The 14,424-nt window shown below is 39.7% G+C and overlaps 1 protein-coding gene across 1 annotated transcript; it reads left to right on the plus strand.

Annotated features, from left to right (window-relative positions):
• The first annotated feature begins 603 nt into the window (after positions 1 to 603).
• LOC117398258 (interferon-induced very large GTPase 1-like) lies at positions 604 to 11,189 on the plus strand. Its single transcript, XM_059016992.1, has 4 exons — positions 604 to 825; positions 2,992 to 4,152; positions 4,237 to 4,509; positions 5,632 to 11,189. The coding sequence occupies exons 2-4, from the start codon at positions 3,003 to 3,005 to the stop codon at positions 10,323 to 10,325; spliced, it is 6,117 nt and encodes a 2,038-aa protein (XP_058872975.1). The 5' UTR covers positions 604 to 825; positions 2,992 to 3,002; the 3' UTR covers positions 10,326 to 11,189.
• Positions 11,190 to 14,424: the final 3,235 nt, after the last annotated feature.

The raw sequence follows: 14,424 nt of genomic DNA on the forward strand, positions 1-14,424 counted from the left end.
TTACTTTAAATGCGTCTGATATATCTGCTTTTGCTAACCAGGAACCACGACCTGCTAATTTAATTGAATGTATTGCGTCTGCAATAGTGATGTAATGCAGGGAAAATTGATGTTAATGCTGCTGGTGCTTGACCCCCGTGGTGCTGATAAATCAGTAATGAGACGCTTTTTTCCTGACATTTTCCTCGTGGCAAAGTATCTTAACATTTCAAACTCTGGTGTTGAGATCACAAGACAGATTGCGATATTGAACTGTGTGTTAATAGGTCGATATTGCAGCGTGTTAATAATTATGCATAGAAACCTCGTTCTTCAAAACAAGGACAGTACTTTATATGACATTTTTTGACATAAGCGATCAGGAACAAAAACGAGCCTAAAATATGGGAAAAAGCGACTAAGCACAATTGTAAGCGACTGCCGGCACGGGCAAGCCCAATCCCGCGGATTTTAAGCGGAACTGGCAAGCTGGTATGTCAGTTTATCACGTTATTTCCTGGAAAGCCATCCCCTGCTTCTGTCTTTGACTTAAAAAAAAAAAGAAACAAAACACTTCCATGATATCGAAACTGAAAGCAAGTCAGCATTTACTTTTTAGTTGTGGGATAGCCGATATGCATATTCATTTGTGGGACAGTCTATATGCATATTCATTTGTGGGATAGTCTATTTGGATATTCATTTGTGGGATAGGCGATATGGATATTTATTTGCTGGGGAGGTTCCGTATATATACTGGAGCGCTTGCTTGAGAAAACCAGAACCGGACCTGGAGAAAAAGTCAAAAGACATCAGAAAAACGAAGGAAAGACAAGAAGGAGGAAAGTAAGGAACTTATAGATTGCATTTCTAATTATTTTTATTTTGGTCTATGAAAAACAACAACTGTGTACACGGTGTGTTTAATTCAGATTGTGATTTTTTTTTTTGTCAATAGCAAAGTTTTTTGAATTTACCATACAGCAATGTAGGTACAGTACAAGCATTAAACTCTCCCTGCACCTCATGCATATATACCAGTTAGATAAACGAAGCATTCAAACTTTTAAAGTGGAACTTGAATGTGTTCATGTTATATAGTATAATGGCTCGCTTCTTTTGTGAGATCTATCTATCTATCTATCTATCTATCTATCTATATATATATATACACACACATCATATGGGGTGCCATGTTTATTATTATTATTATTATTTATTATTATTATTATTATTTCTTAGCAGACGCCCTTATCCAGGGCGACTTACAATTGTTACAAGATATCACATTATACATATATCACATTATTTTTACATACAATTATCCATTTATACAGTTGGGTTTTTACTGGAGCAATCGAGGTAAGGTACCTTGCTCAAGGGTACAACAGCAGTGTCCCCCACTGGGGATTGAACCCACAACCCTCCAGTCAAGAGTCCAGAGCCCTAACCACTACGCCACACTGCTGCCCCTGTTTAAAAAAAGCGTTAATATTTTAACATGTCTCTTTTTCCAGATTTAACGTAAATCTTGTATTTTTTCCCCAGATTTATAAATGTTGTGAAAATAAATATGTTTTTTAATGTGTACATTCAGATATAATTTATAAATCTAGTTACAAGATTTAGCATTTCGTTAAATATTTAAATAAATATTAAATCTCTTAACTAGATTTAACATTTAGCTAAATGTTTAACTGGCCAGCTAAATCTGGAGTTTGTATGCAAATGTGCTTTCACGCGATTTGATTATGTTATTTCAAAGGATCTTAACATTTCAAACATTTCAAGCTGGTGTTGAGATCACAAGACAGATTTTATCTTGCGATATTGAACAGCGTGTTAATAATTATGCAGAAAGTTACTGCTGTCCCAAGCTAAATTGTCCGATGCACAGTAGCTGGGAATGAACTTGAAGCAGACTGTCTCGCGCAGATGAGTTCATTTCTTTAAAAAAGAAAGGGGCGGAGGCGAGTTTGTTCCCGTGTGTTTGAGGTAAAAAGACAACCGTAAAGAATGACAGTTATTAGAGGTATTTAAATACACAAGACAATGTCTTCTCACAAAACAGGTTTATCAGATAAAACACTTTAAAAGTCACACGAGAGAAATTGTATCCAACGTGTTTAAATACTGTGAGGATGAATCGCAAAAAGAAATGACAATACCGGTGTCGTGTTATTTCGTGCTACGTGGTCAAAACTGATGTGTGTACTGTGTTTGCCCGGGCATGCCCAAATGATTTTAGCTCAGAAAACAAGGAAACGCCCGTCTGAAAGGGGTACCATGTACTGAGTTTGGCCCTTAAAGTTCTTTTTAATATATATATTTTTTTACAATTCAATAAATTCATGTGACTTTAACTGATAACAAATTGGGTTATCTAAAATTGTAAACATATATGATTTTGTGGGTGAAGTACAGTTTGCCTTTTCATAGTGATTTGTGCAGTAGCTAATCACAGCATTGACAGCGTACCATTTTCTGGTGTTACACGGGTCAAGTTTTGGTATGTGTACCACAGTCTGACGATGTACCACTTTCTGACCCTACACCGGGCAGAACTGTTATTAATAAAGCGAGTGCCATTTTATAGGATATTTTGGCAGTTGTATCAAACTGCAAACGTGATTTATGAGGAAATTATGTGATTATGTTTGGCAATGCAGTAAGCTGACATTGACAGCTCAGCTCATTTGAGAGACAACACCCCTACAGAAAATGGAGCAGTCCACCTGTTGTGAAACGTGACTAGAGTTCAATTTAAGCGGCTAGTAACAGAAATCAAGATTTGTGTATAAAACTTTAAATAGAGGTTTTGCATGAAGCTGTTTCTGTTAGCTATTACTATATAGTATGACCACTGTGTCTGTAGCTTCAACTGTATACAGTCCTGGCCTCACTCAAAAATCCTGCCATAGGTTGTTACTGCAAGCAATGCACTAGATTTTGCTCTTGCTTCAGATGCAAGACTTGCCTGTAATTCAGTCACTGTGAAATATCCCTCTGCAGGAACCTCGGAGATGTCATCAGAGATGAGCGTGCCAGGTGAGGGGGCTCGAGAGGCTGAACTCCAGGTAGAAATGAAGAAAACGCAGGTCAGCCAAATCACTCACTTTGCTGAGGACACCAGAGAAGTGCCCAGCTCAGAGAGAACTCTGGACGCTACACCCATCACCCCAAATCCTGAAGACCAGGACAAACCTCAGGGTCCAGCAGACACCTCGCCTGTCACCTCTACTGCTCCTGGACCAAATATCCCTGAGATTGCTGAAGACACTGCACCTGCCACCTCCACTACTCAAGATCACAACATCCCTGAGATTGCTGAAGACACTACACCTGCCACCTCCACTGCTGAAGATCACAACATCCCTGAGATTGCTGAAGACACTGCACCTGCCACCTCCACTGCTGAAGATCACAATATCCCTGAGATTGCTGAAGACACTGCACCTGCCACCTGCACTGCTCAAGATCACAATATCCCTGAAGTTGCTGAAGACACTGCACCTGCCACCTCCACTACTCAAGATCACAATATCCCTGAGATTGCTGAAGCCACTTCACCTGCCACATCCACTGCTGAAGATCACAACATCCCTGAGATTGCTAAAGACACTGCACCTGTCACCTCCACTACTCAAGATCACAGTATCCCAGAGATTGCTGAAGACACTACACCTGCCACCACTGCTCAAGATCACAATATCCCTGAGATTGCTGAAGACACTGCACCTGCCACCTCAACTGCTGAAGGTCACAGCATCCCTGAATTTGCAGAAAATGAGTCACCTGTCACCTCCAGTGCACCAGCACACAATATCCCTGAGATTACAGGAGACACATCTGTCATGGTTCCATCAGATCCAACAAAGAGTCCATCCACTACCACAGCATCTGTGTCCCCTCTGGGAGAGATAAAGATAGACTCAATGGAAAGCGACTCTGTTTCTCTATGCTGGTGCAGTCCTGAGAATATGGATGGGATCCCACACAGCTTTTACATTACCAACTCTAGCTCTGATAGGTGTCACCAAGACTCCATCACTGCACGCTCCAGTTCCACAGTCATCTCTGATCTGAGACCTGGGAGAGAATACAGCTTCACAGTCACCACAGAGCTAGTGAATGGGATCCAGAGCACGCTTGTTTCAACATCTGTCTGCATAAGTAAGAATTATTTATTTACAACTCTTCTGAATAATAGTCTCTCAGTCTACTTTGTTGCTACATCAGTTCTGTTTTCTTTTGCAGAACCATCTCCTCCTGGAGAGATAAAGATAGACTCAGTGGGAAGCAACTCTGTCTCTCTGAGCTGGGGCAGTCCTGCTGGTCTGGATGAGATCCCTCACAGTTTTAAAATCACCTATTCAAGCTCTGTCAAGGACAACCCTCTTTCCATCACTGCACCCTCCAATTCCACTCTCATATCTAAGCTGAGGCCTGGGAGAGAGTACAGCTTCACAGTCACCACAGTGCTGGAGAATGGGACCCAGAGCACGCCTATTTCAACATCTGTCTGTACAAGTAAGGATCAGTTCTCTACAACTCGGGGTATTAGCCTCGTAGAGCATCTATACTTCCTTTTTGTCTCACTCCAGCTCAAGTAGACCAATTTCTTGTATTTCATACATTTGTGATGATACATAAACCCCATGCGATGGAGAAAAGGGTTCCAGGGAAGGTGTTGTATTCATGCAATACAGCTGTGTAGCTCATGCCCTGTGGGTCTGAAGCTTGACCTAGACAGTAACAGTTAGTATCATTTTGAACAATGTTTCAAGGGCCAAACAGGAATTAATTGATGCAAGCCTTTGATACAAAAAAATGTCAATCAGACCCCACATTGGTCCACTTGAGCTGGAATTTTCTAAATAACATTGGAACTGACTCACTTCAACAGGGATTGTAAATCAGTATATCCTACAACATACTGACTCAGTATAGAGTGGTTACATGCTGCAGTAAACCCAACGGGCTCTATTTAATCAACAGAAGCAGTTACACCTAGATTTGTTTTTATCTCTTTTTAAATATTGTGATTCTAGAAGGACAGACATGAGTTCTCATACGATAGTGCTAGATGGGTTATTGCTTTGCAGTTGAGTTTAAGTTGAACCTCGGGCAAGTTGTTGTCCAATGTTGCCACCTGCTGGCAGGCTGGAGAATGAAGCAGCTGAAAACACTTGACACTAATTAACAGCTTTTACTTGCCGAAATAAGAAATAAATGACTGAATTTTCTGTCTGTTAAAATCAAACCAGGAGAAATCAGTAACAGACTAGAAGAGTGTTTGCCTAACACAGCAGGTCATGTAAGTATGCGCTCACAAATGATGCTCCTGCTCTTTATTATTGTAATTAATTAATTAATTAGTTTGGCAGACACCTTTATTCAAGGTGACTTATAGGCATTACAGGGCAGTACATCTGCAGTATAATAGTCAGTGACAAGCATATTCATTGCTTGTATAAACCAATCAGCCTCCACTGAGACCACAGTTGTCTCATACCTAATACCTAATACCTAATATGCATAAATAGGGCATTGGTGCATTTTGTGTGTTCAAGTGTAGTCACCAGCGAAGCATTATTTCAATGTACAAAAGTACTTAAGTTAAATGGATACCTGTTACTGTTTCCCTTTCAGAAACACATCTAGAAGATTTGCTGTGCATGCTGGGACTGGAGAACTACTTCCCAGGCAAGATTACATTGAGTACTGTCCTTGAGATCGGTACAGAGAGTATTACAGATGAACCGATTCAGTCACTGAAAAAACTTCCCTGGTGCTTTCTGAAAAGACTCATGATGGTAAATGTGACAGTTCTCAGTACAATATGCAGTGCTGCTGAGACAGATACAGACACAGCATTGCAAGACCTTGATAGTGTTCTTGAACTTATTGGTAGTAATGATGATCAAGACAGTAATACAATCAATCCACTTGATCTCTTAGCAGCACTCTTTCTGTGCTCAGATAGCTTCCTGCAGCAGGAAATTATGTCAAAAATGTCGATGTGCCAGTTTGCTGTACCTCTCTTGCTCCCTTACTGCAGCACCAGTCAGTGTACATTAATGCTGTGGGCCATGCGAGACATTGTGAAGAAGTTTAGACCCTGTTCATTAGCCGACTCAAAAGGGTTTGTAGAAGACAGTATAGTCAGCACTGCCATGCCAATGATCTCTTTTGTCAGGCTGGGTGACTGTAGTTTATCAAAGTCTCAGATTCTGAATCAGGTTCTCAGCAACCCCCAGCAGTACCATGATGTCTTCATCCATCGTGATATGGAATGTGGAAATGTTCCACGGAGAATTGCAAACGGTCTAGTGGAAATAGGTTGGTACCTTCCTTCTGGCAAGAAAAACTTAGACATCTTTCCAGAACCTGTAGCTGTTGTCAACCTTCGTGGAGATCTCCTTTCCTTTCAGAAACAGTTTTCCATTTTATGTCAAACATCCTCAGCAGTCTTCATATTTTTTGACAGTATTGCGGAGAGCGAGTGCAATCTCTTGTCCTCTGCAGGAAATATTAAAGCCCAATTGTTTTTGGTTGCAAATTTTCCAAATAAGACAGAGAAAAACATAAACTCTCTGAAAGACTTGGCATCAAAATTAAAATTATGTGGAAGTCAGATCCTATTTAAGAAACAGCAGACCAATGATGCACAGTTTGTGTCAAAACTGCGCTTAACTATGAATGGCATAATGGAAAACTGTCAAAACAAAGTGACAATTGAAGGCATGTCTGCTGAAGCACATGAATTGGGGATTCGTGTAGATGAAGACTGCACTGAATGTCAGAACGCCAAGAGAAGTGCTGCAGAAATCACATGCAGAATCGACGATGTGGTGCAATATAAAGAGGATCAGTTGCCATTGCAAGGGAAGCTTTGGAAGGAGCTGGCTAAAATAGAAAAGGAGGAGTACAGACTACGGAAGGCAGGAGACCAGCCTATTGAAGAATATAAAGCCAATCTGCAAAGTGAAAAACAGAAACTGAGACAACAACAAAGCAGTTATGATATGTCTGAAGCAATGCAGTGTTTCATCACTGCCATATCCAATGAAAGCAAAGAAGAACGATCCTATTTTCTAAAGTGGATGAGAATGAATTTGGATGTTAAAGCACGAAAGAAGCTTTCTGGTCTTCGTGATGAATACAAAGAAAAGTGTTGCAAGTTATCAGAGAACAAAGAGATAATTGCAGACCTGGATAGACAAATATCAAACAGCTCTTTAGGAATGGAACATTTCATGCGTGAGATGGGCCAGCTTTATGAAGCAGCGTGCTCCCTTTCCTCAAATAATGCATATCGCCAGCAATTTCAAGATCTTCCAAGTTTGGGGGCTGATCTGCTGTTGGATGGCTTCCACCTTGAGCTGGTGGATGGAGATGCATCAAATATCCCTGTAAGGTGGATGACTGGTGTTTTAACAAAGCTCCATGAGAAAGTCCAACACAAGAGCAGGGTGCTGGTTGTAACAGTGTTGGGAGTCCAAAGCACTGGGAAGTCTACCCTCCTCAACACAATGTTTGGGGTTCAGTTTGCAGTTAGCAGTGGCAGATGCACGAGAGGAGCCTTCATGCTGTTAATCAGAGTCAAAGAGGATCTTAAAGAAGAGCTGAACTGTGATTTTATCTTGGTAATTGACACTGAAGGTCTGAAATCTCCAGAACTGGCAGAACTAGAAGACAGCTATGAACATGACAATGAGCTTGCAACACTGGTTGTAGGTTTGAGTGACATCACCATAATAAACATTGCAATGGAGAACTCCACAGAGATGAAGGATATCCTACAGATCGTGGTGCATGCCTTTCTTAGAATGGAGAAACTGGGAAAGAAACCAAACTGTCAGTTTGTGCACCAGAATGTGGGGGACGTGTCTGCTCATGACAACAATGCAAGGGACAGAAATAAGCTTCTAGAACAGCTGAATGAGATGACACAGGCTGCTGCCAGGATGGAAAAGCTAGATCCAAACATAAAACTCACAGATGTCATGGAGTATGATCCCGAACACAGTAACTGGTACATCCCAGGCCTGTGGCATGGTATTCCACCAATGGCTCCAGTGAACACAGGCTACAGTGAAAGTGTATATGAGTTCAAGAAGAGCTTGATTGAGGTGTTAAAAAGCTGCAAATACCAAACTCTTCCCGAGTTCTTGGAGTGGATGAGAAGTTTGTGGAAAGCCGTTAAACATGAGAACTTCATCTTCAGCTTCAGAAATAGTCTAGTGGCTGAGGCTTACAGTAATCTGTGTGTTGAATATGGTAAATGGGAATGGGACTTCCAGAAGCACATGTACAACTGGCTGGCAACTGCTGAGACAAGGATTTCAAATACCAGCAACCAGTCATCAAAAGTTGAGTTTCTAAGCAGCTTAAAAAAAGAGGTGACATCACAAGAAGAGACCACTCTGGAGAAATTGACTAAATACTATGAAAGTAAGGAGGGACATGTTAATCTTGTAAAAAGCTACAGAGCAACCTTTGAGATAAGCATCAAAACTCTTAGGATTGAAATTGAAAACTCTGTGACAAACAAGTTGACAGCAGCTATTGATTTTCAAAACGGAATGAAAAAGGTACATGATGTCAATGGGAAGCATAAAGCAATATTAGAAGAAAAAGTGTTGAAACTGCTTGGAGACTGCAGGAAAAGACGTGAGGATTTATCTGAGGAGCAGCTGGAAAAGGAATTTGAAAAGATGTGGGAAGAGACAGTGAAGAAACTGGACTTCAAAGGTTTAGAGAAGCGAGACATTGTATTAGATGTTTATAATCAATTGAGAAAACAATTGGATAGACATGGAGGTGGAGTTAAGATGGTGATAAATCAGGCCAGCGATTTGACTAAATATGGAGTGACCTCGTTTACAGTCAACGACAAATACTTTGAACGTTGCTGGTTCAAGAAACACATAACTGATGCTATGGGCATAACTGCGCAAAAGTTCAAAAAGGAGGAAGCAAATATTATGGCTCAATGTGTAATAACAGAGAGCAGCCAGTTTGTATCTGACAGAAAACACACAACAACTGACTACCATGAGACCTACACCAGAGAGCTGTTGGAAATGATAGACGGCAAGCTGAAGGAAATTAAGAAACTGAACGCACAGTTTGAAGTTGATCTGAAGTTGCACATCTGTGGCTTTGCAGCCAGGGAATTTCAACAGATGCACGAAGATTTTATTAAAGTCAACGACCCCCTGAAACATCTGGAAAAGTCCAGGTCACAGTACTGTTCTGACTTGATAGATCTTTACCGTGAGAAGGATCAGAGCCGAAAGAAGGCTGAAGAATTCACTGAGCGCTGCCTCAAGCTTGCAGTGAGGGAGTATGTCAACAAAGCCCTTGGGATAGATATTGTAGATGCAATGCTGACTGGTGCAGACTCTGTGAAATACAGCACCCGGTCATATTTCCAGCATTCAATTCTGAAGCAGTTACTGAAAGACAATACATGCAAAAACTATGTGTCATACATTAGAAACTACAATGATTTTGTCAAGAAGTGGATATTTGATTGTATTCTTGAGTTTTTTAAATTCAACGGCCTTTCATGTTTAGAATTGAAACGTCTCGAAGCCATAACCGAGAAAATACAAGCAGCCGTGAAAAGGGCAGAAAACGAGGGAACCTCGACACGCGATATCAAAACCATATCGGGGTTTGTTGAAAATGTCTGCAGTGTTCTGAGCAGCGATATTGTGATTTCCACAGATGATCTTGGATTAAAACTTATCCAAGACAAAGCAAGCGTGAAGGAGTTCATTGGGCATCTTCAATATTACCTTAAACAAATGAAGACATCTCTAAGTGCCGAATTTTCTCAATGGTGTGATATCCAGAAGAAACTTATCAACCTGCCATTCAAGCCACAGGACGAGCTGTTCAGAAAGGTGTTTGGTTGTGGAAAGCAGTGTCCATTCTGCATGGTCCCCTGTGAGGCAGGAGGCAAGAACCACAAAGAACACCACGCATCAGTGCATCGACCCAAAGGGCTGGGAAGATGGAGATCTTCAGTATCTAATAAACTCTCTGTAAGTGTATGCACAACTCGTGTGTACAGTGAAAATACATTTAGGAATAGTGACACAGAGTGGAAGCCTCATCCCTATAAAGACTATCGGAAATTCTATCCTGACTGGAACATTGCCCCTGATCCCAGTATTGAAGCCTCTGACTACTGGAAGTACGTGCTGACTACATTTAATGAAGAATTTGCAGTTGAGTATCATGCAAAGCCTGCTAATATCCCAGAGCAATGGAAAAGCATAACAAAGGAACAAGCACTGAAGAGTATAAATGAGGTGTTTAACGTGAAGTAAATAAAAGCTAATCATCAACTGTAAAAGACCTTTGAAAACTATTAAACATGTCCAATTCGACAAATGATTAGATTAATTAAGTTAATTGAGAGATTAAGTTGGAACAAAAACCAGAGGACCCTGCAGTCCTTGAGGACTGGAGTTTGACCCCCCTTGAATTGAGTACTATGTGAAAGGAATACGACAGTTCAAAATGCTTGTATAAAAACTCAAAACGACCCTTTATGTTCCCTGGGATCTTTTTTAAAAATATTTTCTCCTAGATATAAAAACTGTGTTTAAATGATTGTATTTTATTTTTTAATCTTTAAGGATCATTAGTTGTCTAATTAATTAGTGATTGCAACAAAAAACCAAGAATTATTTCTATTGGCAATTTGTAGCACACAAGTAATATAAACTGTATGTTTTTCAGTGTATACAATGACCATGTAAAGCTTTTACAAAACATGTCAGCATTATTATACTGCGCAACATTGAGTGTGCTTTGTAGGATCTGTTGGCAATAATGAAAGCTATTCTTTTAATGCATCATATATTTTATACTTTGAATGTTATCACTTTAACACTGCAGAGAATAATTTTGGCTGACCTTGCTGATACTTAAAGCTATACTCTAATTTTGGTAGTTATTTTGCATGCTGGCCACCAAGATATTTTTTCTGTTAATGTTTTGCTAATTAAATAAGGTGTGGGATTCATGTTAACCAACTTGATGATGCGCTGAATTTTTTTTTTTTTCTGTGTAAAATGAATTGTTTGATAAACCTTGTTTCTGTGCTTCCTGCTTCTATAACATTATGCTCATGCTTTCAAATTCCTTGAAATATATTTCAAAATAAAGAGGAGTTCAACTTCAAGCAAGATTTGTGTTGTTGTTGTTATTATTATTATTATTTAGTCACCAAGCAGACACTTTTATCCAAAGCGATTTACAGAGACATGGGGGTGAACTATGCATCAACAACAATTGCTGCTGCTGCAGAGTCACTTACAATAGGACCTTGTTTGTTTTATGTCTCATCCGAAGGATGGAGCACAAGGAGGTTAAGTGTTGCTCAGGGTCACACAATGAGTCCTCCTGGCAACAAGGCCCTTTCTTTAACCACTGGACACACACATCCAGGGGGTCCTCCTAGTTTCTCATGCATTCATCTATAGAAGAATCCAGTGCACACACACATACAGGGGGTCCTCTTAGTATCTCATGCATTCATCTATAGAAGAATCCAGTGCACACACACATACAGGGGGTCCTCCTAGTTTCTCTTGCATTCATCTATAGAAGAATCCAGTGCACACACACATACAGGGGGTCCTTTTAGTATCTCATGCATTCATCTATAGAAGAATCCAGTGCACACACACATACAGGGGGTCCTCCTAGTTTCTCATGCATTCATCTATAGGCTCACAGCAGCAGGCAAAATAGATTTTCTAATCGGTAGCTATTAGAAAAGGAAAACATACACAGATATGGCCAAAAGTTTTGCATCACTGTCCTTGAATTTTAGGATTGAGACATAATCAAAAACAAAAACTGTATGAACATAATTTAGATATTTTATTTAACATCGAAGACAAACTATCTAATGCATTTATTTATCTATAACAAAAACAATGTAAACAATGTCAATGTTAAAAAAGAAGTTAGAAAAACGCAACAGCCGTTTAAAGGGGTATGTGACAGGCTGGACGAGTGGTCCGACGTCAGGCAGAAGCAGGAAGGGAAGTACTGACACCAGGCAAGTACTGCAGTTTAAGGTGGCGTTTGACGTTTTATTTAAATAGCAAAAATAAATAAAATATTTTAACAAAAAGAAACTTGCTCACAGAGCAAAAATAAATATTTAAACAAAACAAGCCTCGAACACAAAATAATAAATAAACCATACAGGTCAGGCTGGGCAGTCGCTGTCACTGTTCCTGTTTTGTATTATTTTATTCAGTTTCGGTTTTGCTCTTGCTCTCCTCGCTCTCTCTCCTACACTCCTCTTAAACACCCACCCCTGAGTGCCGAGAGCTGCAGGCTTTTATAACAGGTGACCATCTCCCAATTAGCAACAAATTAAATCACCTAATTAATTCGGGAGATGGCCACCTTCTGCACAAGTTTTTTAAAATACCATGTGGATGGGGCTTCCCATCCACGTTACTAAATAATAACAAACGGCTACGCCGTCATCTATTATTATTATTATTATTATTATTTATTTCTTAGCAGACGCCCTTATCCAGGGCGACTTACAATTGTTACAAGATATCACATTATTTTTTACACATTATTTTTATATACAATTACAATAACAAAACCTGCGGCGCTCGCCGTCATAAAAATAATAAATCATAAAAAACAAACACAAAATAACACAGGGGCGGAGGGGGACCCCGTTCTAAAAATAAATAAACAAAACAATGTACAGGGCACCTCGCCCTGTTACAGGGTAATATCAAACACAAAAGCCCATGTTAGGAGAAGCAATTAGGCCAATCTTGTCAAGCATCAAGTGTGTGTGAGTGTGTGTCTCAGTCACTTCAAGTCATACAAAGAGCATTTCAAGTGGAGCGATCAAAAAAAGGCGCCAAGTTAGAAGCAAGAATTATGTGAATGTTGGGCCCCAGCACCTTTCCATGTGTGCCTATTTGCTTGATGCTTGACAAGAGTGGCCTAATTGCTTCTCCTAACTTGGACTTTTGTGTTTGATATCACCCCTATAAATGGCTGTTGCGTTTTTCTAACTTGTTTTTTTTACATTGACAATGTTTTTGTTATAGATATCACTTCTTTTTTTACTTCATCAAATAATGAATAAAGCCAGGGAAAGATATTCGAGAATGTGTATAGTAAATAGACAGACAGACATTACAAGAGAGTAATAAGTAGAGTAGTAATATAAGAGAAATGAGAAAAGATTTGAAAGTAAAATAATGGTAGAAGGGACTTTTGGACAGTATTGAAAGTGTAAACATTGTATTCTTATAGTTGCATGAGTAGTGAAAACAATATGTATTTTGGTAAGTATTGATATATTGATATTTACGTAGGTACAAAACTACAATGTTATGAATGGTTCAAAAGGTACATATGCATGTCAGTGCTAAAGGGTAGTATACTAACACATTTTAATGCTGGAAAAAAACATTATCCTCCTTGATATAGTGGTGTTATGAACTAAGACATTTGTACAGCATTAGATCTCTTCATAAAAGGACATATACATTTTGTTTGCATTTCTTGACCATGGTTTGACTTCAATAAGTGCATCATTTGCATGCACCCATTTTCCAGTAGCACCCACAGCAAGAACAGACACATAGTGTCTTAAAGTAACACTCTGTCCTTGGTGTATGATAATGGAAGCTAATTGGTAATTCCTGTTGTCCACAGTAATTGTGCTCTTCTGCACAGCAGTAAACTTAGCATTGTGTCACTTTGTAATGGTCCCGTCCGGTTTGGTTTCCCAAAGCATAAGTTGGACTGCAATCAGTCTCCCTGCTGATTGAATAAGTTCACGTTTCATGATTGGAGAAGTTTTGCATTGCCTACATTTGCTACCAGGAATCATTGCCCATTTGTCATTTCTATAAATGAGTTCTTCCAAACACATGGAATCTGTACCAGCAGGTACATGTAGAGGATAAACATGCAACACCTCTCGGTTTGATGAGCAGTAGTTACATGTAGTACATAGAATGTCATAACTTATTGTGACAGAAACCAGGCAAGATACTTCAGGACAAATTTCAGACAATTTGGTGAGAAACTCTGCAACATGTTGCTGCTCACCTCTATTGAAAGGTTCTCCTAAGAAGTGACAAATATCCACAGTAGTTAGAGACGCAGTGGATGGCAAGTGATCATATTTGTGAACAAAGCTCCTGATATCCTCTTGTTGACTGTGTTTTAATGAATCCTTCAGAGGTTGCAAGTGAAGAAGGCACTGCAATGTTTCATTTGCATAGCATGAGGTGAAATTGGGGTTGCTCAAGCCTCTGAATAGATGTGTAAGTGCAATGTTCTCTTAGAAGACTGAGGCTTTTGCTGTTCCTGAACATTAATGATGGCTCGTGAATGAAATGCGCATGATCTTTTACCTTG

This window comes from Acipenser ruthenus, chromosome 54 (genome assembly GCF_902713425.1).
Source record: "Acipenser ruthenus chromosome 54, fAciRut3.2 maternal haplotype, whole genome shotgun sequence".
NCBI classification, from domain to species: Eukaryota; Metazoa; Chordata; class Actinopteri; order Acipenseriformes; family Acipenseridae; genus Acipenser; species Acipenser ruthenus.